This window comes from Egretta garzetta, unplaced genomic scaffold, assembly GCF_000687185.1.
Source record: "Egretta garzetta isolate BGI_Z169 unplaced genomic scaffold, ASM68718v1 scaffold373, whole genome shotgun sequence".
Lineage (NCBI taxonomy): Eukaryota > Metazoa > Chordata > Aves > Pelecaniformes > Ardeidae > Egretta > Egretta garzetta.
This window is the reverse complement of record NW_009259184.1, coordinates 1,397,649-1,419,220: the sequence shown is the minus strand read 5'-3', so window position 1 is coordinate 1,419,220 and position 21,572 is coordinate 1,397,649. Positions and strand designations below refer to the sequence as shown.

The 21,572-nt window shown below is 37.8% G+C and overlaps 1 protein-coding gene and 1 non-coding gene across 2 annotated transcripts in view; both read left to right on the top strand.

Annotated features, from left to right (window-relative positions):
* The window catches only part of POLA1 (DNA polymerase alpha 1, catalytic subunit), a 205,510-nt gene that overhangs the window by 26,040 nt on the left and 157,898 nt on the right, over positions 1–21,572 (top strand). Inside the window, exons 16-25 of the mRNA XM_009635688.2 lie at positions 320–381; positions 1,114–1,203; positions 2,855–2,971; positions 3,838–4,013; positions 4,470–4,599; positions 4,885–5,004; positions 6,130–6,226; positions 6,759–6,883; positions 8,729–8,878; positions 9,106–9,228. Coding sequence (XP_009633983.1) covers positions 320–381; positions 1,114–1,203; positions 2,855–2,971; positions 3,838–4,013; positions 4,470–4,599; positions 4,885–5,004; positions 6,130–6,226; positions 6,759–6,883; positions 8,729–8,878; positions 9,106–9,228 — 1,190 coding nt within the window. The remainder of the gene's footprint in view (positions 1–319; positions 382–1,113; positions 1,204–2,854; positions 2,972–3,837; positions 4,014–4,469; positions 4,600–4,884; positions 5,005–6,129; positions 6,227–6,758; positions 6,884–8,728; positions 8,879–9,105; positions 9,229–21,572) is intronic.
* On the top strand, positions 6,489–6,619 carry LOC118451977. The gene has a single exon (XR_004841599.1).

Here is a 21,572-nt window from a genome sequence, read left to right as displayed (position 1 = left end):
ATTATAGTAATATTAGCTAAACCTTGAGATTCAGATCCCAGTCTGAAGTGTTGAAGAGTGTTGAATGCTCATGAGAGGAAGTTCTTTGGAAGCTGTGGACCGTAGTTTTAATCTCCAATGATAACCTCAAATATGACTGATTAAAATTGTTTAGTACTTTATTAATTACTTGGTTATCTTAAAGACAAGTATTCACATACGGCTAGCTTTTTAGAATTAGACGTTAGTTTTCCATAGCTCTTTTTGTTGTGGATGGATGCTTATGGGAAGGGTACAATTAAGAACATGTATGTAAGAATAAATATAATTTCTTTTGCAGTTGTTTCCAAACCGAGCGATTGCATTTTTCCTTATGACTTCAAAGAAGCTATTAATAAGAAGGTAATTTCATTTTGTTAGCCTTCTGATTGCAGTACCTTTTAAAGTATGAACTTCATGTTGCTTTGGGTAGGTTGTGTAAAAGAAATATTCAAAGGAATGGTGTGATTATTTTATTAGTTTTTTTACTCTGCAAACCGAAATCCAGGTATTTATTCTGCATTGCTTGTAAAAACAGACATGTGCGCTCTATGATTCTGTACTGCTGCTAGTTGTGCTCATAAAATAGTGTTAGAGAGTTGGAAAGGTTTTGCGAAGAGGTTAAAACTCTGATTCATTTTCATTATACCTGACTGTGTACTCATAGTAAACTGGGAGAATTTGTTTCTTCTTTCCTTGGAGAGTGAAGTCTGTCAAAATTTAGAAGACATCCTTTCTAAAGGGCACTGGGAGAGCTGACAGAATAATAAAGTGGCCTGGTTTTGTTTTTCTTCTTCTTCTGTGTGATCTTAAGCCTGTGAGTGAAGGATGCACATGGAGCATTTTCCTGGTGTGCTTGATTCTTAGGAGGCTCTTAAAATATCACTAGACACCTGCATACAAAAGCAAAATGGAAAAAAGCCTCTGAGAAAAGCTTTCTATGTCTATGGGAGTGAAAACAAAAAGCCTTGAATTATAGAAGGAAAGGGAGAACTCTGTGGTTCTTTATTATTGTCTTGTAACTAGTAGGGGAGAGATGTTTCCATTTTAAACTTACAGGGTCACTGAAATCAGGTGCTCTCTTGCTCCTTGTAGAATGCTAAAATAGAAATTGCTGCAACAGAGAGAACACTGCTGGGATTTTTCCTTGCGAAGATTCACAAAATTGACCCAGATGTTGTTGTGGTGAGTAGTTCTGAGACTTTGAGAGTTAAATTAAAGCATATTGTCAGTTGGTCAGCTTTGTTCTTTTTCTTTTGTCCCCTTATAGGTTTTTTAATGTTTATCTTAGACTGCCTTATGAATTGAGTTTGCTTATAAGACAGCAGGTATACTTTGATACCAAGATGATACAAAATTTTCCCTGACAGCATTTTATACATCATATTATTTCCCATAATATCTAAAATAGGCAGTATTTCCATAGTACCTGAAACAAGTTTTGTTTTTTTTTTTTTTTCTTTACTTAGAATGACAGAACACAACAAAAAACCCCTCGTGATTTTCTAGAAAAATGGGAACTCTTGGTATATGTAAGAGTCTGTTTCAGTTCAGATGCTCATATAATTTGTGTCACCATTTAGATTGTGTTTATACTGTAAATCAAAATGAAACCTATACAAATCCACAGGATCTGAGCGAAGTTTTATAATAAGTATTTTTATGTTTTCTACTGTATTGGCAGCTGAGGATTTATTATAATTACTCATTTTCTTTTTTTGTTATGTTTAATTAATGTACACACCTGACTTTCATTTAATGAAATTTTGAAGACAGTTTGAAGTTGGTTATAAATCTGAGGTTGGTTATGTACAACTTGTTATTCTTCTGTAGGTTAATACAGATAATTAAGTGGTGAAAATAGGATGAAATGAGTGGTCAGATTCCTGACGTCTTCAGCTCACTGTGGCTGGTACCTGGTATTTGCCCTACGAGCTGAGCTTGCTGGTGGTTATGGGAAGGAATCAGGGGAAACACTGCAGCCAGTGGTTTTAAACTGAAGATGCCATTAGGAGGGGTGTGAGAGCTCTGATCCTAAAACGAGCAGAGCCATATCAGTGCAGTTTAACTTGCATCTGGTTTAATTAGTGCTGGTTTAAAAACAGGCTATATCAGTACAGGTAGGACCCCTCTACTATGGCTGTAATGCTGCTGATGATTTTAAGGAGCTGCTTCAGTAACATAGTATTGTGCTATACAGGTGTATCTGATATGGTGAACCTGGAGTTTCTGGTGACTCACTGGTCCACGCAGACTCAGGTTCGTCAGGGTAGCATTTTGCTTTCAGCTGAGGTTACAGACCAGTGTCATGAATGTCCTCAGCGTCGTTTAAACTTTGCAAATGTTGCTGGAGTGCTTTGATATGTAAATACTGGTTGCAGGGCCTTCCTGTCCAGATTTAACAGCTATGCCTGTTGTAGTATCAAAGGAAAAAAATTATATCATTTTGATGTCAATATTGAGACTTTTCACGGATGGAGAGAAAAGGAATTACTCATAGCTAAGTCTATATGCTGTATAAAGAATGTTGGTTTGTTTTTTTTTCTAGAAAGCTTTAAATCCTAATCTCTGGTATCAAAGCATAAAGCTGAATTGTGTGTTTGCTATGAGCCAGTTATAGAGCTGATTTTGGTATTCTGCTGAACAGGATTGTTAGTGTTAAGACTAATGAGTGCCGTTGATGAATGTTCTCTTAGACAGTGCTTTCTATGAGAGAGATAATGCCATCAATTAGTTGGAAAAAACCACAAAGGGCAAAGGAATACTGAGTATGTGAAAGTAAGTCTTTCAATTTGCATTTGTTGTAACCTTTTTTTGTTATTTTTTCTGCTGCAAGGGTCATAATATTTATGGATTTGATCTGGAAGTGCTGCTTCAAAGAATTAATGTGCGCAAAGTCCCTCACTGGTCCAAGATAGGTCGACTGAGGAGGTCCAATATGCCAAAGCTTGGGGTAATAAGATTGCTCAGGTCTTTTAAGCCCCTTCATGTTGCATATGATTAAAAATGAATTAATTTTGCTGAGGAATTGTAAATGTGACACTGATGTATTTTGACTGTTGGTCATGCTGGATTTCATGTGTCCCAGATCAGAAATGATGAGTGTTTATATGACTTTTATTATAGTAATAAGCTAAACTAATTTTCATATTAGGCTAATTTAGTTTATATATATCTCAACTAGATGATGGTAATGACAGATTAATTGCAATAGTCTTTACTGTAACAGTCTTTGTCTGCTATAACTGTAAAATGAGAAAATGTAATTTGGATTGATTGGTGAATCATCCCATAGAGAGCTACTAAGTTAGTAATTCTGTAGTTCTTGGTACGTATTTATTCAGAGAACTATGTGTGAGGCTTGGAGTATTGAAGTGCTGAATGTGGCCACGTTCTTGCCTGATCTTGTCCTCCCTGGAGGCCAAAATGAGTGTTTGTGTGTGGTTTGTTCTGTGACTTGTTCATCCTGCTGTTAGCACAAAAAATATCCTTGGAGGAAAAACAAAATCCACACCTGTGTTCTTGTTAGGACTATTCTAATTATTAAAGAAAAAAAAATTGCTCAACAGTTTAAGATCTAACTAGTAATGAGAGTTAAGTGTTTACTACTAAATATCCACATACACTGAAAGATACTGTGGATTGCTTTAGGGCGTAATTATAAAGCTTGAGTATTAGTGGTATTTAGTAGAATATTTAGAGTATTTAGTGACCAACTGGCTTGACTGAGTTTGATAAGCCTGTATTTTGGATAGATGTTCTTTGTCAATGTTTGTATGTTTTATTTGGGTTTTTCTGTCCTTGTGTGATATGGTTAAGGGTCGAGGAGGGTTTGCTGAAAGGAATGCTGCCTGCGGTCGAATGATCTGTGATGTAGAAATTTCTGCTAAAGAATTAATTCGTTGCAAAAGTTACCATTTGTCTGAACTGGTCCGTCAGATTTTGAAAACAGAGAGGGTAACAATTCTACCAGAGGAAATTAAAAATATGTACAGGTATGTTGCTTATTTGTGTTTTAATCCTTCACTGGGAAGTAAAGGAGCTAGTTTCCTGCTATACAATTTCATGCTTGCTTATTTGGTTTGTCATGGAGATGCTACCTTAGCATACTGGTATTTGAAAAGTAAAATATTATCTTAATGGTATTTTATAATGTTTGAAGCTACTGGTGGATGGTGGCTTATTATGTGCAAAGAGAAATTATTTGTGAGAGCATTGGTTTAGACACACTAATAGGATATGTAAGCTTGAGTTTGGGGTTGGTTTTTATGGGGGGTGGGGTTTGGGGTTTTTTTTCTTTTTTTTTTTTTTTTCAATTAAAAGAGCTTGCTATATAATTCAACACTGGTATGCTACAGGTACCATATGTTCCATACAGCATACAGGTCTAAACTACTGCAGAGTATGAAGGCTGATTTTACTTTACTAGGCCATCCCCCTTCTTTTCCCAGTGATTCTCCTCACTTAATGTCCATGCTGGAAAACACCTGGACAGATGCCAAGTTCATTCTCCAGATCATGTGCGAGCTGAATGTTCTGCCACTGGCCCTTCAAATAACAAACATCTCTGGGAATGTCATGGTACATTTTTATTACTTCCCCCCGCCCCCCCTGTCGTTGTTCCACAAAGAGAGTTCCATGTTTTCTGTGTTTGATTTGCTAGTTTTAATTTGTAAACACTAATTGAGAATATATGATGCTGTAAATTTTTTGCTGTGACAACTGTGAGAGTTTGACGATTTAGTCAAGTAATAATGTAAAACATAGGTGGACTTATAAACAGTTGAAGGACATCGCTTAGTCTATTTTTGTATGTCAGTGTTTTCTATGGCTTGCTTTGAATTCTTTTTTTGCCCCTCTCTATAGTCGAGGACAATGATGGGTGGACGATCTGAACGTAATGAGTTCTTACTGCTTCATGCATTTCATGAAAAAGACTACATAGTGCCGGACAAACAAGTTTTTAAAAAGCCTTCGCAGAAGCTGGTGGGTCCAGTTTTTCTCTTTCCTAGAATTTTTATTAAAAGGAAAAAAGTGTTCTTCAGTCTCTTGTGTATTACTGTTCTGTAAGAGCACAGAAAACCCAAACATAGCCAATTTTAGATATAACTTAATGTTACAGTTCATGCTTAATTCAAATTTTTTTTTTTGAGTTAATAATGGAGAAATGTATGGTTTAAAGGGAGAATGTAACACCTTTTCCATTGTATCATATATCTATGGAAACTCAGTTTAAAATTGAAATAAGCTAAGTACTTGACTGTGTAGGGGAATGGTAAAGAAGAAGATAATCTTTGTTGCTTAATAGATGCACATCTGCCCTACAGTTACTTTGCTGATGAACAGTATTTCAAGTATAATTTATAAGATGGCTGATTTGAGAATGTGGGTAAAATACCCAAGGGTATTAAAAAAATAAACCTTTGAATAATACCAGTGTAAATATATTTATAGAAACATCTGTATGTTTGCTAGTAAACAAATGAAAATTTGAGAATGTATTTGTATTTCACTATATTTTGCTTTCTAGTTTTACTTTCAAATAAGTTCAACAGCAAATTCAAAAGCATTAAGTTCTGTTGATCGAATTGTTGCATCAAAGCAGTGCCAGAATTTTAAATGATGCAGAATAACATTGGACAACTGTGAGAATAATTCTTTCTACAATAAAACAAATAGCAAAATAAAATCTTTAGGTCAGTAATAATGTTTTTATTTGTTTCATTAAAGCCCAGCCATCATATTTCCAAAAGCAACGTTTTAATTGGGCAATAATACTTCTTCTGGGTCGTGAGTTGATTTTTTTTGCTAGTAGTGACTTTTACAGCCATCCAGAAAATGCATACTAGCGCTGTGTTGAATTATGACAATTCCTTAAGGTCTTCGCAATCTCTTGTTAGCAGTTTGTTCCTATAAGAATTGGTTTGAATGCTGTTTTGGCATTTAGAGGGCTTTAATAAGGATCTTGATGAAAACACCATGTTTTGCATGTCTTTTAAAAGGAACTCTGCACTGGCTCCCAGTTTCATATTTGATTTGCCAAAAATAACTCCTCCAGCAGTGTAGGAATCTTGGAGACTAGATAATGACTTTTTTAAATGCCAAATGTAGGTGGATGAAGATGAAGATTTTGAAGATCAGAATAAATCAAAGATAGGGAAAAAGAAAGCAGCATATGCTGGGGGCTTAGTCTTGGATCCCAAAGTCGGTAAGATGTGGCAATTTTCTTTTTTATATGAAGTTAGAGACAGGTAGGTTTTATTAATGCAGATAGATTGCATTGAGTGCCATCTGTCTATCTTGGGGGAGTTTGGTGTGGTAGTTTGGGTGAGGGGGTTGTTGCACACAAGAAAATTCCCAGCATTGGTTGTGGAATTACTTATTCCTGAGATGCTTTTTCCTTATCTTTCTGTGAGAAGGTTATGGTCTTGCGAGGAATTAGGACTGTATATCTGTGTATAATTTTCTAATGGACACGTAAGTTTTCTTCCAGTTTCTCCTCTATGTGGGGAAAACTGTACAAGTGTCCTATAGTAACACAGAAGCTATCTGTTCAACTCTGGTGAGTTAATGGGGTTGGATCGTTCCACTTCTGACAGATTTCTATAATGGGTAGTGGTACATCTCAACAGCTACTTTAAGGGAAGTGTGGTGCAAGGTATTACTGTCACTTAAATATTAATTGTGGAGTCTCCTTAGAGACTGAGTAATTATGACTTCTGTTTTAAACTCTGTTTTAGGTTTTTATGACAAGTTTATTTTGCTTCTCGACTTCAACAGCTTGTACCCATCGATTATCCAGGAGTTTAACATCTGCTTTACCACAGTGCAGCGACTGTCATCAGAAGCACAGAAAAGGGCAGAGGTTTGTGTGTTTTAACTTGTGACTTAGATTACACTTCAGTGTGTTTTCTGTGAATCAGCTTTTTAAGAAACTGTTCTTTTTCACTGTTTAATGGTGTTTCCCCCCCCCCCCACACACACACACACACACTTAAAAAAAGTGATTCTTGTTTAAAGATGCATCATAGTAAGTTTTCTTTTGGGACTTTTTGAATGTTATGTGTCTGTCATCTTCCTTTCAGCAGTACTCTTGCAGAATCTTGGTAAGTTCTCTCCCATCTAAATAAAATCTTGGTATTCTCATGTTTTTTAGTGAGACTCTGTTGGCCCTTTTCAGATCCTCCTACCAATTTCTGAGCTCCTTGACCAATTTCATCCTAACTTGGTAGAGGCTTCCTGAAGTTAAGTTGCCACAGAATTCATGCAAACATACCTGAATGAAGGAGATGCAAGTCTCATGCTTCTGCCTGGGGGAAAGAATGCAATATGAGCTCAACCCTTATTAGACATCAGGAAAACTATGTGTGCGTCTTGGGGGTGTGTGTCGGGGAGTGATACTGTGACTGTCAGCTGTGGGACTGGCTTCACGGATATTCACACTGTTTAATACAGCATTAAATTGTATTAAATGCAACTGAAAAACCTCCTGAAGGTGTAGCTCCATGTACTGTTTTCTCAGCAGCTGTGTTGACCATGGCTTATCCGTGGCTGCTTATTCTGATTTCCTCAGCTGTGCTGGCACAGTTGGTGGTGGAACTGTGCTGTAAACTGAAGCAGTGAGCTGGTCAGGTCTAAAGGTTAAACATAAGGCTTTTATTTTTAACTGCTATCAGCTCACAGGTTGGAATTAGTGCGTTGTGCATAAGTAGTTATGGGACATAGTTAGTCCCATAACAACTGAAATATCAGTACCATAGCAGAAATGAGAAAAAAAGTATGTGGAACTCTGTCAGTAAGTTCCTCCAAAACTCCCTGTGCATTTACCTTGCTTTCCTAAGTGTGCTTCAAACTGAAGCAGCTCATTTTGATTTCTATCACAGTATGATACTTAATCAGGTTTTGGTGTAATTTCTTTTTATGGTTCTTCCCAGACTGCCTTACTAAACTTGCCAACCTCATAGTGTCTCTATTGCCCTTTCTTTGTGCGTTTCTGTCTCTTTCATTGTGCTTGAAATTTCTTTCCATTTTTGCTGAGCAACCATTTCTTTGGTTATTCTAACAAGAAGAATGTGTGGATTTTGTTAGGTGTTGTTTTGCTATGATCAAGGTTTACTTGGGGTAGAGTTTTCATTCTGTCATTACTGTCAATTTCTGGTTTGCCAGTTATCTTCTTCAAAGTAACAGTTCTACAGAGCATGTGTCCCATTTTACAGTTCTGAACACCAAAAATACTTATGCAATAATAAAGGATGGATTTTTTCAGCATGGAAAGACTTGCTTGTGTATGTGCTTTTCTTTATATTTTTATATCTATCTATATATACACCTAAGAGTGAGAGTGTGTGTGTGTTTTATTTATCTGGATTTATATATATATACACACACATACATAATATATATTTTTCTATATGTAGAGAGAGAAAGAAAACACACACACATACTAAAAAAACCCCTGAAAACTCTTCCTGCTAGTGGTCTATATCTCTCTTGGGTTTCTCCCAGAGACAGTCTTAGTCCCTGTCCCCCAGCAGGGTCTAAGTAGTTAAATACCACAAAAACCTCTCAGGCTTGTTGTTCTAAACTGTACTTAGGGTGCTCTGCAGGAATAGGTACAAGCTGTACGATTTTTTCCCCAAGCTTTTCACTTAACACATTAAAATCTAATTTCCAAGCAAAAAAATTATAAATGGTGGTGATCATTTGACAGGACGAAGAAGAGGACGAAATTCCAGAGCTTCCGGACCCATCTCTGGAAATGGGAATTTTGCCTAAAGAAATCAGGAAACTGGTGGAGAGAAGGCGCCAAGTTAAGCAGTTAATGAAACAGCCAGATTTAAATCCTGACCTTTATTTACAGGTGTGTTTTATAGAACTCCTTTGATTTTCCTCCCACTCCCCTTAAGTGCCCTGATCAGCCTTGCAGAATAGGGATGATTAGTAGTGAGCAGTGATTGTAATGTGCTTTACTTGTAGCACATCATTGCTGCAGACTATATAAAAAGCTGTGAATGTAATTGTGAACATTAAGTTCTGTTCTCTGTTGGCTATGGTTGTATCATTTTTGCTGGTTATGTTTCTTTTCAGTATGATATCAGACAGAAAGCTTTGAAACTCACTGCTAACAGTATGTATGGCTGCCTGGGATTTTCCTACAGCAGATTCTATGCCAAGCCTTTGGCTGCTTTGGTGACGCATAAAGGGAGAGAGGTAAGTCATTTAAAAAGGTTATACACACATGTAAAAAGGGTGAATTTAAGCCACCTACTTTTTTATTGAATAGGAGAATGGCCTTGTTTTCATACCTGCTTTTCATTTCAGAACTGTAGTTTTTATCTTTCTTGTACTGAAGAAGTTGGGGAAAAAAAATTGAAACTGGTGTCTAGAGAAGAATCAGATAAATGTCTCAAAAAGTATGACAAGGTGAATCTCTAGCTGGAGCCTTATTTCAAATTAAACTGCTGAGTTTCAGTGGGCCAGATTATGGTGACAGAAAAAATCAAGGCTGCTTTCACATTTTCTGTGAATTTCCAGTTCTGCTTGATGGGTTAGTCTTTGATTTGGTGGTATTCTTCAGCTTTGGGTGAACTTGTCTTTGGCCAGACTGTCCTGTGCCCTGGTATGTTAAGTTCCTGAAACCCTGAAGTTTGTGGCAGGGCTAGTTAATCACATGGTGACAATGGATTATGTGTCAGGGCCTTATTTTCAGAAACTGTTTGTTTGTTCCTTAAAATGAAGCTTTGCACTAGCCTCAAGATTTTATTTTAAGAGCTGCTCTTGACTTTATAGGCAAAACTACTCTTGCTGTTGATTAGGATGGCAGCTGAATGCAGACCACATCAGTTTGGTCCCAGTGGGAGAAATAATCATTAGAGATCAAAACCATACCACTGATATACAGTGTCTTAAACCACATTTTTCTTGATGCTTCATATTCGCTCTTTATAGAAGAGAATACCAAGCAGGAATCTGCAAGGGTGCCAGGAACAGATGTGACAGGATGGCTGGTCAACCTTTAAGTTGAGCAGGGAGATGGATGAGTTTGCATCTGTGTTTAGAGGCACATGCTCCCTGTGATGTGAGGGCACAGCTCTTTTTGCTGTGGACTACCCAATGCACTGAAGGTCCATGTACAACCCCCAAATGATGTGCATAAGGGCATTTTGTTTCTGATAGCACATCTTTGTTTTTAAGTCTTCCCATCTAAAGAGTTCTCTATAGAGACAACCCCACATTTGCTGTCCTCCCAATTTATGTAACCAGTATGTTTAACCTTACACACACGTTGAACTAGGAAATAATTTCCAGGTTTGGTAACTGTAAATGCGCTATGCATCCATGTGAATTCAAAAGTTAATGTTACCTTTAAGAAAGTGGTATCTTTTTTGTCGTTATAAGATTCTGATGTATTTGTCTACAAGGTTGGCATGAAAAGCAGCTGCATATCATGGCTTTATATTTTCTAGCGGTGTTTTACAAGTAATGAATTCAACTTTTGGGGTTTTTCATGATCTCCATTAGTCATATGGAGCACCTGTCACAGACTGGGTATTGTATGGATTTTGGCCTCTGTTAAGAGGGGAAAAGACTCTTTGTTTGCATGTACAGTTTATTCTCAATTGTCTGTGACTTACCAGTTACGAGGTAATGGTGCATGAAATTCTGGTGTTCCTGCATTACGTTCCAAAGTGGTGGTGGAATGGGAAGATCCTAAATAGCTGGTACAGGATGTGCTAGGGAGCACTTGGAGACATTTTCTCTTACATAGTTGATTTTTGGTTGGAAAGGATTTCCTACCTTCTTCATTTTGGTGGTACTATACCTGGGCTTGCTTCTGCCAAGCCTTTGCACACATTTAAATCTCAAGTTTTGTAGCTGCTCTGAGTTTGGGGAAGACTGTGATACTGTGGCACACTGTTGCTTGAAAGTGTGTTGTACCCAGTGCAGGTCTAAAAGTTCCTCTATGAGATGGGGCTGCTGGGAGCACAGCAGAGAGATGCCAGTGGAAGTCTGCGGGAGCCAGCCTGTGTCTGCCAGCACTAGTGCTGAGCTCAGTGGGGCGTTGCTGTCTTGGTAGGTCTCTTCTGTGCAGTACAGCACCTCCTGTAGCACTAAAAATTTTTTTCCCACATTCTTTGAGGTAGATTAGTACTCATTACTCTGGATACTGTGAAGATGACAAACTTCTGATAACTTCAGATTTCTCAGGTAGTTTTGTGCTTCTGTGTAAGTATGCTATATTCTGATGAAATACACTGTATATGCTGTGTTCTGAAAACTTACATTTTTATGTAGGTAGTCAATAAACAGATAGAGCTTTATTAGCTCTTTATTTCTTGAGTAGTAGGTTTTGCCATAAAAGATGACACAAGAGGACACCTTAGTCTTCTGGGGTTTTTTTTTAAGGTGAAATATTTAATCTGGAAAAATACTACTTTAAAATTTTGTATTAGTCTTTCTATTCATAGGTTTCCTCTTACCACTAAATGCTAATATAAGAGAGGTGAACGTTAAGTGTCAGAAGATATGGGCTCTCTATATGAAAAGGTTAATTAAAAAATAACTATTATGGAAAAATGTTACCGGTCTAAATTTAAATGGCCTTTTCTGATGATCAGTAATTTATACTTTTTTTTTTTTTAACTGTTGTGTTGGGGACCTGAGCAAATGCAGGTAGGCTTGTAGATGTCTAAGCAGGAAAAATACTGTATGGAATGAAAACTGAACTTAATATTTGCACTAACACAGTTGCAGTTCAATCATAAATCTTAGCAGAATAATTGGATTTGGGAAATGCATGTTTCAAGTTGAGGTTCTTGAAGCTCATCATAGCATTAAGTTTTAACGAAGCCGAAAGAGAATGAGTTTAGATAACTTTCATAAATTGCTGCTTTCTAACTGTGTGACTGAAGACCCTTTCACTGAAGCTGTAGGGGGACCGAATATTGCAAGGGTCTGGTGCCAAGTGCTCTGTACAGCCTCTCCTGGGCTGTAACTTCTCGTTGGGGTTTGGCGATGCCGATGCATGAAAAGTAGCGGAGCTGCTGCGGGGTTCCTTATGTTGACTAAAAATTCCTGTAATGACACATGGCCATTTAAAAAACTTGTGTATAACTATGCTAGCATTTGACACGTTCACTTCATTTTGATGTCCAGAAGTATTAAACATTTTTATGTGGAAGGGCTGTTACAAAGCCAGATGATTGCGCTGGGACGGAGTGTAGTTGGTAAGAGCTCGGTTCTCTTCGGGCAGCCTTAGCGAGATACGAGCTAGTGCTTGACCTTTATTTACCTTCAGACATGCAGTAGAAATGCAGCAAAGCCCTTACAGCTCTGGCCATATGTAGGCTGGCTCCAGGAGAGAGCTTAGCATGTGCCAGCCCAGGGAACGAGGTGCAATTTATGTGGGTAGTGTGGTAATGGTGGTGAGTTTTCACTAGATGGCGATAGAGACCTTAAGATCATTAATCAATTAAGACTTTCATTTTTGTCACGGTGGGTTTTAAACGTTGACTATCAGGTTTTTCAAACGGGTCTTCCTTGTTTGTTTGTTTGTTTTTTTCATTTGTGGGTAATCTCTAGCAGGGGAGATGGGGCATACCAGTGTGAAATTTGCCAGAATTTAGTGTATTATATATCACAGGTAGACTGGTTAAGTTTCGGTGTGTTTTGGAACAAAAAAAGGGCAAAAATTTGGTGTGGAAGGGAGTTAAAAATATAGCTCGGATCTGTTTGACCTTTTTGGAAAATGTCAATGTTTTTCTGTTTTGATCATTAGAAATGCATCGGTGGTGGTTCTTACAACCCATGTAAAAAAAATTATTTCTGCTTTTGCAATCCAAATGGTATGTTATTGATCTGGAATGTGTTAGAAGGATTTCTGGACCTTCCCACCACCACCCCCCCCTCCGTGTCACTAAGCGTTTGCTTGGACATTGCTCTTGTTGTAACTATAGCAGTTGCTTGCACGGAAAAGTAATAGGAAAATATTTAATATATTTTTAGCTGTCCTTTAATGTAATTTAACAACTGGAAACAAGATGAGTCGGTGTTGTACGACCAGCCAGCTCTGCGCTAGCAGGCAGTGTAAGGTCATGCCTTTCTAGCCTCTTTAAAGGACAAGTCTTTTGATGAAGTGTCAGTTGTCTGATTTCCCAAACGCAGGATGCCCTCTGCTGCAGGATTTTCCTAGAGGACAGCAAAGTTGTTGAGAGAATTTTATCTGTAGGCAGCTTGGTTGCTAATGGCTGTCACTCAAAGCTGAGGCCTTTTCCAGGTACTTGCTTTTTTTCCATGTTATTTTTCATTGTTGCATATTTTTGCCCAAGCAAGTAGAAAACTTGTCTTTGAAAGGTAAATAACACATTTGCTGTTTTCAGCAGTACTAACAGGTAGATCTAGTGTTACAGTATGTAAAATAAAAGGTGGAAAGAGGCAGTTGGGTTAATTCCAACTTTCTCATTCAGGTCCTTTAGATACATTCTCAATTAATAATTAGTTTAAGGCCCTGGCAGTCAAAAGGAAAGAATAAAAGCATGTTATTGCTGCAGTCTGGGGAAAGAATGGATGAGGGAGGAGAAAGATGAAGTGAAGAAAGATAAGCTCATTTAAAAAAAAAAAAATTAAACAAGGGTAGGTGAGCAGGTTAATGGCCGTCTATTGTAATTGTCTTCTGTAGGAAATCTAGGCGTTTCTTTTTTTGCATTTTTTTTTTTTTAAAGTCTTGTTCATCCAGGGAAAATTGATCATCAGCTACTTTCTCTTAACTGGACCTAAAGCATTGGATATACAGTCTGCAAGAGTTGTCATGTGAATGGGGCACTTGTCAGAGTCGTGGTTTCTTCCATGTTGTAGTATGGGAGGAAGTGGATTGTTAAAGGAGGGAAAGGAGCCTCCTAAAGTCTCATGTAAGCATGCTGTCTATATTTAAACAGGGAATACAACATCAGTATAACATTTTTGGAAGACATGAAACTTGATGGCAAGGCGAGGCAAAGAGTTTCTTAATTGCTTTTAAATATAAAAATGGCAAACTGAAATTTTACAAGAAATAGTGCTACATTGTTGCAGTGTCCCTGAATGGAAACTGTTGGGGTCAAACCAGTTGTCACTGTTGGTAAATTTATCATTATGTATGCAATCGTGAGCCAGTGAAAAAGCTGTGTACGTTATTCTGCATGCTAATATCCAAAATGAGTTAGAATAGACATTTCAAAGGAGAGGCTGCTTACAATCTGAAAATGCAAACTGAGTACCAAGTAGTAGAAAAATTATGGAACATCTTAACATTCGTTGAAATGAAATATTATTATTGTTAGTCAAGTGCATGAGATGACATCTGGTCTGATAAAGACTTTTGCATCTCCAAGGAGAGGAAATGAAACATTTCAATTAAGAAGAATGGCCAGAATATTTTGGGTGAGGAGGAAATCAGTCTGGAAGAAAAAAAAAAAAAATTTTATCTTATTTTGGGTGGTGTGGGGTGTTTTTTCACTGGACAGAAAGGTTTTATTTAATGGATATTCACCGAGAAATGTTAGGAAGATTGATCAGATTCAGACTGATTGTACAGCAAGTCAGATGAATAGAGAGACTTTCTTTTTTGTGACTGCTTATTTTAAGATTGTATTTTCACGAGAGGTGTGGTGCTTCTCACTTCCTGACTACTGATTTCTGTAGATGGGTTATAGCAATGGCAGGGGCCCATGGTGAGCTGGATCAGCCTGGTGATCTGAGTTGAAAACTAACTCTAGAGGAAAACCAAATTGATTTTTGTTGGATCAATGACTCGCTGCATGCTCTTAGAGCCAGTGGAAAGGAGGAGGTTGGAAAGTGGGGGCAGACCCAGTATGAGATATAAGGGGTCAGGCATGACCAGCCTATTTGCAGCTCACACCCCACTGAAACTGTAGGGTTAGTGTTAATAGGACTAACACACAGGGGTTTTGTTTGTTTGTGGTTTTCCTTCTGTACTTTTGGGGTTTTTTTTATGGTTTCCTATCTTGTATTTTGTTCCTATCTTGCCAAAAGACGCAGATTTTGCTTGATTCCTATCTTAATCTGGCTGACGAGGGAATAACAAGATATTACTCGCCCAAAATCGTGGTAAAACTGAAAACTGGGATACTGGGAGACCTTAAGGAGCAAGGTCTCTGGCACATTCTCCATCTCTGAAATGTGACAGTATGTTCCCTTGTAGAAGCCATATGTGTTGGGTAGAGGGCTGATACCTCAGGTTCAGGAAAGGTAGAAATGGCTGTCCAGATCCAGTGGTAACAGGAAAGACTCTCAGGTGTGCAGTAAAATATTGGGGAATGCACTTGAATCCTGCAGCCCCTAAAGTGTGCCATGCTTCGGCTTTAGAGTAACTGAAGAAATCCTTTAATTTTATCTAGAACACTGTAGGGATAATGAGATTCAAAAGACAAGAGGTCCTTTTGTGGTTCTATTCTTCAGATACTGGCACAGAGATGACTCATAAAAGGGAGATAGAGGAGCACAAGAGCTTCACCCAGAGAGAGCTTTTACAACATCACACTACCATGTGTAAACTTCTTAGGTTCTGTTTTCAAACAGATTCATTTCTCAATACCTACTGTTAAGGTTGGAAGAATACAAACAGTAACTGTTGTCTTAATGTTTTTATTCAAACAGTGTATTAGTTAGCACCACAAGTCTTTGCAGTACACGGTTTTTTAGTTCATTAGTAGCTTGCCATAAAATATTTTTGTTTTCGAGACTTAACAGAAGTTGTTCTTCAGGGTGTTACTGCCTCACTCATTTGCCTCATGTGTTTATCTTAAATTGGGTGATGGCTTGTTCTAGAAACTATGGGTTTGGATACCTAGATTATGGTAATAAAGTTTTCAAAATACAAGAGAATTCAAATTATGGAGAAAAAATTATTTTCCTTTTCAAGCACTATTCCTAAGACTATAGAAAAATGATCTAACTGAAGTGTCTGCCTCCCACGAGACTTAAATAAATATTCATACTGTCCTTCAAAGATATGACACCTCGATCTCATAATCAAAAAGTTTCATGTATTTCCTGGGAATGTTGCCCACTGTGCAAAAGCTCACTGTTGCACAACAGACTGTATTAGAAGCTTTTTGCTCCATCCACAATTACATGATCTATTCTTTATCCTCTTGGATGAATACTCATTTAAGCCTACTAGATCTGCTGTTTTCAGGTAATGATTTAAGAGTGGTGATGATCCTGCTCTGACATATAAGGAAAGGCTGAGAGCTGGATTTCTTCAATCTGGAGAAAATAGTTTAAGGATGGAATTAATTGTCGTCTTCAGTAACCTAATGGGGGCTATCAAGAAGTCGTTTGGACTCTTACCAGAAATGCAGTCTTGCGCCGGGCAGGTCTAGCCCTGTCTTGGACAGGAGATTGGGTTAGATGATGTCCAGAGATGCCTTTGAACCAAAACTGGTTTATGACCATCAGTTTAAAAGTTCTTTTAATTCACACTCAGATTTATCGCCAAGGTCAGCTGAATCCAACAGATGCAAGAGTAGCAACCTGTCATTTGAAGTGAAAAAAAAATAGGAGGATGAAGACATTTCAGCAGTGATACTTGTCTTACCAGGCTGTTTTGGTTTCAAAGCTGAAAAAGAAAAAAATCTTTGCTCTGAGTACTTCGAATACAGGTTTTGCTATATAGATCAGGTCATGTGGTCTCTTCCATGTATCTCACTGGGCTTAATTTATAAGATACGCATGAATGGCTTATGCTGCTTTCAGCATCAAAATATGCTTACGAGACAAATGAAACAGTTTAAGACCTTTATTTGTCTGTGGAAGGTGGACTGTCTCTACTGCAGGTACAGTACCTTGTAAGGATGCAGGAGATTTTGGTGGGTAACATCAAGAATTCTGCTTGGGACAAAGGGTTCCCAAGAAGTAGGTGTAGTTTAACAAGCTGGGGCATACCTGATGCAGATCTCTTGAGGCACACAAGCAATGTGGGAAGCAAGGAAACCTGTAAGTCAGGCATATAGCCTAAGCTAATTTGTTCAGGCTTCCTTCATAGTAGAAAGAGGGCACTGTCAAAGCTGGATGAAATAAATCCCCCCAAATTTTACAGCGTGATAGGTGATTGAAAGGCACATGAAAACTTAACTTATGCTTGCTCTCTCTGTTAGCTTTCCTTCCAGTGGTTATACATAACGTAATGCAGGAGATGTTGCTGGCGGTAGCACTGCCTTTAGCTTCAGGCTATGCCTTTTATCGAACTTACTGGGTAAGGTTTCAGGGAGTAGGATTAAATTATATATGTTGATATCTGCTCTACAATTTGATACTCTGTGCATTTGCTGATCTGAGCCACTAGAAACAGTTGCTCCATAAAATCCTATTTCAACACCTGGATTAGTCAAAAAAAAAAAAAAAATTCAGTTCCCTTTACCTCTCATGTTTAGTCTTATGTTTTTGTATGTTCTAACTGACAGACTTTCAAAAGAGCAAGAAGTAGTTTTTTAGGTTGTTGGGGGTGGGTAGTGTCACTGAAATGCAGTGCTCGTCAAAAACAGGGAATGTCGGAACGTCATTTGAACCTTACTGCAGGAATTAGTCCCTGGCAGTCGTTTCTGTGTCTTGGTGATTACATGAGACTGGAGAAACTTTTAAATTTGGATAATAATGGTTGGTAAGCCCTGGTTTAAAAAACAAAAAAGTACTCTTTTGACATGTAGCCTTTATGAATGATGATTCCTGGTTTCTGCTGAGATAGTAGCAGACAGCCATAGCCAAGCAGTTGCATGACTGATTCGTCTCAGATTGATCATGCCTTGTTAAGTTAATATTTTCTTTCTAATTACTTGCCTTGTACATGAAACAGACCAGAAATTAGTAAGTTTAAACCACTGGAAGTTGTCAGAAAAGTAGGACTGCGTGATAATCTGCTTTGCTGAAGTTCAGGGTCATGTTCCCTGGAATGCCTGGGTAAGAAGTGTTTCTGTGATAGCGATACAGAAGACCTCGAGGTACAAATACTATTTTTTTTTTTTTTATTATTATTTTTTTTTTTAATCCAAGGAAAGTGAATGTGCAGAACAGTTGCCAGGGAGAAGGATAACTATGGTAAAGTAATCGCTCTATACGCGGGCTGTTTTGCCCTTCAGTTTGCTACTCTGAATTGTTCTGTGTGTGGCTTCATTCTATTAGGCAGTACTACAGCTGGCACACTAATATTTTATTTTCTGTTTTCTCTGACTGACTTCAGTGTATCTTCTTCATTGATGCTTTTAATTTTACTGGGATATCAAACTGTCACAGCCTTTGTTGTACCGTAATTTGGAATTGGCATGTGGAAGACTGCCACAAAACCACAGGGACGTCTCAGCCCTGCACTGAAGTGTATTGCAACCTTCCTGTTGGTTTTGCTCTGGTCAGAATTTTACTTGTTAAATCTAGAACTTCCTTGGCTGTACCCTTTGGTTTCTGAACAACCCAGCTCTAAGTCAATGATAGCTGATGTTTTGGTTTTCATGTGACCTCCTTAATTTCTCCTCTTTCTCCTCTCCATCTTCTTCAGAACTCAGCATCTTTGAACTTAGAGGCAAATACCATTTTTATATTTGGTCAGAAATCTTTTGGTTTCTTTAACTCGTAATAGCTCCTCTGTCTCGATGTTTTAATATGTATCGTACTGGGGTTTTTTTTTTTTTGGTTCAATGCATAACTTCATATTTTTCAACTTACAGTTAAAAGTAGTCATCCTGGAGCTAAAGAAAAATCAATGAGAAGCCTGTACTTAGACTGAGAACCCCTGCAGAAAGCTTTGATTAGAGAAAAGCTTTAGATCTGACTCTTATACACAATTGTCCATCAGGTGGCCAGTCATTTTGGCATGTACTGCTGTATACCACAGATGCTAGAGATGGAAAAAGGTCTATTACATCATGTAGTTCATCTTCCAAAGTATGTATATAGTTACTGCAGCAGACACACAACTCTTCATGGTTTTTTTTTTTTTTGTTGTTGAAGACTGTTGTCCTTCAAGAAGCCACTTCTAATTTTAATTTTGCCATGGTTTTTGATCTGATTGCTTTTTATGATCACTAATTTTTAATAGATTTAAAGATGGAAGACGAGCCTGCCTTCAGTAGGAATGTGTTAATTGACAGGTGTCCTGAAGTTCCATGTTCTTGGCAGTGATCCAGGATGACAGAGCAGTAATGATTTAGAAACTGCCATTCCTTCCTGGTGAAAGGATTGGAGAAAATCTGTGAAGTTATTAACTACTACTCGCTTCTAACAGATTGTGAGAAGATCATTATGGCATCTAATTAGTTGAGATTACCTCCTTTATGCAGAATGTTTGGGGTTTTTTTTAAATTCCTTTACATGCTGTGTTACCGCTCGCACCGATTTTTTTTTTTTTTTTTTTTTTCCTCTTTAATGTTCTGGATGGTTACTCTGAGGATTTGAGTAAGGGATCATGTTCCTATCTGTGTAGTGTAATTAGTACAGCTATTTAAATGTTATCTGGAACCCATTTACCCTATCTGTCAGTTGGTGCTTAGTTGAGTGGAAATGCTTTTATGTAAATCACAGAACAGTACTTCTGACTTGTAACAAGATTGGGCTGAATTTAGGGGGCTGAAACACTTCATCCTGGAATAAAATGTCTTGCTGAATCAAGGGTAGAAGATTATAAAAGCTGCCACTTTTAACAAGTGTATTATGCTGACATATGTATACATTGAATTAGCTGTGATACTCCTACAGTGGGAAACTTCCCACTGATTCTAAAAAATTTAGGGAAAAGCTGGCACACATGAAATTTTCCTCGCAATGTGCATGCTGTTTGGTAAGTTAAACCAATGTTCCTTGATACCTTTTTGCAGTAGGCTACAATTTCTGCATTTCTCTAAGACCATCTCTTCAGCTGGTCTTAGAATATTTGGAATTGATGCCTGATGGGGAGGGGGGGCAGGTGCTTTCCTTTTACTTCCTTCCAAGTAATTTCTTAATGAAAGTGGTTCCTTCTGTGGCTAAGAGATATTTGCACTTTATAGGAATCTAATGGTGTTGTTAATGATTTTGATTGCTCTCAGGCTTCTGTGGAAGATTTCTGTCCTAATCTTGGCTTACTTTAGAGCCACGTTAACAAATACGATTTTTTTTTTCTTCCATTCAGATAAAAAAAACCCTCCCTTTCCCCCCACCCTCCTTTAGTGTACAGACCTTTTGCCATCTGATACTTTGGTGGTGGATCTTGAACTTCGATTTGATTATTCAGATACTTAAAGAAAAGAATTATTAAAATCTTTTATCTTTCATGTATGAACAAGTCATTTAGTTTTGGAGGTTTTTTTACAGAGAGATGGGCTTCTGACATGCTGGCCAAGGGAAGATTAATAAATTGTGGCTTTTGTTTGTGTCTCTCAGTTTTCAGCCTGGAGCGTAAGCTTGTGTCACTTTGCTCTGTCATAAATACTGTGTTAAATTACAGCAATTTTTTTTAAGAAACTGTTTGATTTTTTGCCAGGGATTCCTGAGCCATCTAGTAATAGTTTCAGGGATCCTATTCCTTCTCTGAAAATCAGTGCCAATTTTGGACTGTGCAGCTGTCCCAGTTTCCTTTTCATTAATTTTCACTGTAGGAATAAATGTTTGTTGTCTGATGTTTATTATATTAGCTTATTTAAAGTCAGTTATTTCCTCTTTAAAATGACAAACCTGAATAGATCTGCCAGAAGAGATCTGGATGGTAAAGCAGTATGAAGTGGCATTTATTTGGCTATTCCAGAAATGATCCTTCTGTTATTCCATACAGTACTGCATAGCTTTTGGCTCAGCTGGTCTGCATAATAGGGGAGAGCCTCCCTGCTAAGCCAAGCAACTCCTTTTTGCTTCGAAGAGCATGTAAGGTATGCATGGTAGTAGATTACCACAATTATCAAGTATCAGTACTGACATAGTATTTGTCCCTGGCCTTTTCCATCTTAACTTGAGGAAAGCCTGCTTTGTGACTGTCTGTCTGCCCTTCTCTCTGAGAGGAACTGGGGTTAATAGTTTATTAATAGTTTGTGTTGTACGTAGAACGTCGCAGACTTGCTATGTGCTCTTGCGCATAAGGGTTTTTTTGCAATTTTGTATAATGTGATGTTTCTTTCACCATTTAAGCTCTTCAGACAGTGTTGGAAGCAGGCATTGTTAATGGTGTTTGGATTTTTATGGTGTGATAAGGTGTGTGGGTTTTTTTGGTTTTTTTTTTTCTTAAATTAAGAAAAAAAAAAGCCAACAAACTTTTTGCATGCTTCCTGTAATATAGAGGTATGGGGTTTGTCTTTAATTTTCAGTATTTGTGTCATGGGCAGTAGTTGTTTCAGGACTACAGTTATCCACCATAAAGAGACCAGTGACTCTCAATTCTTCCACAGAAGGAACACTTGGTGCTCTCTGAGGTTCTGAGCTGTTGCAGTGAATGCTGGGGGAGATTGAATTTGGGAAAACCTGAGCCAATATGCATGCTCATAATGAAGGAACTCCTATACATGTTTTGCTTTTAACTGCTTTTTAAATGCAATAGGCAC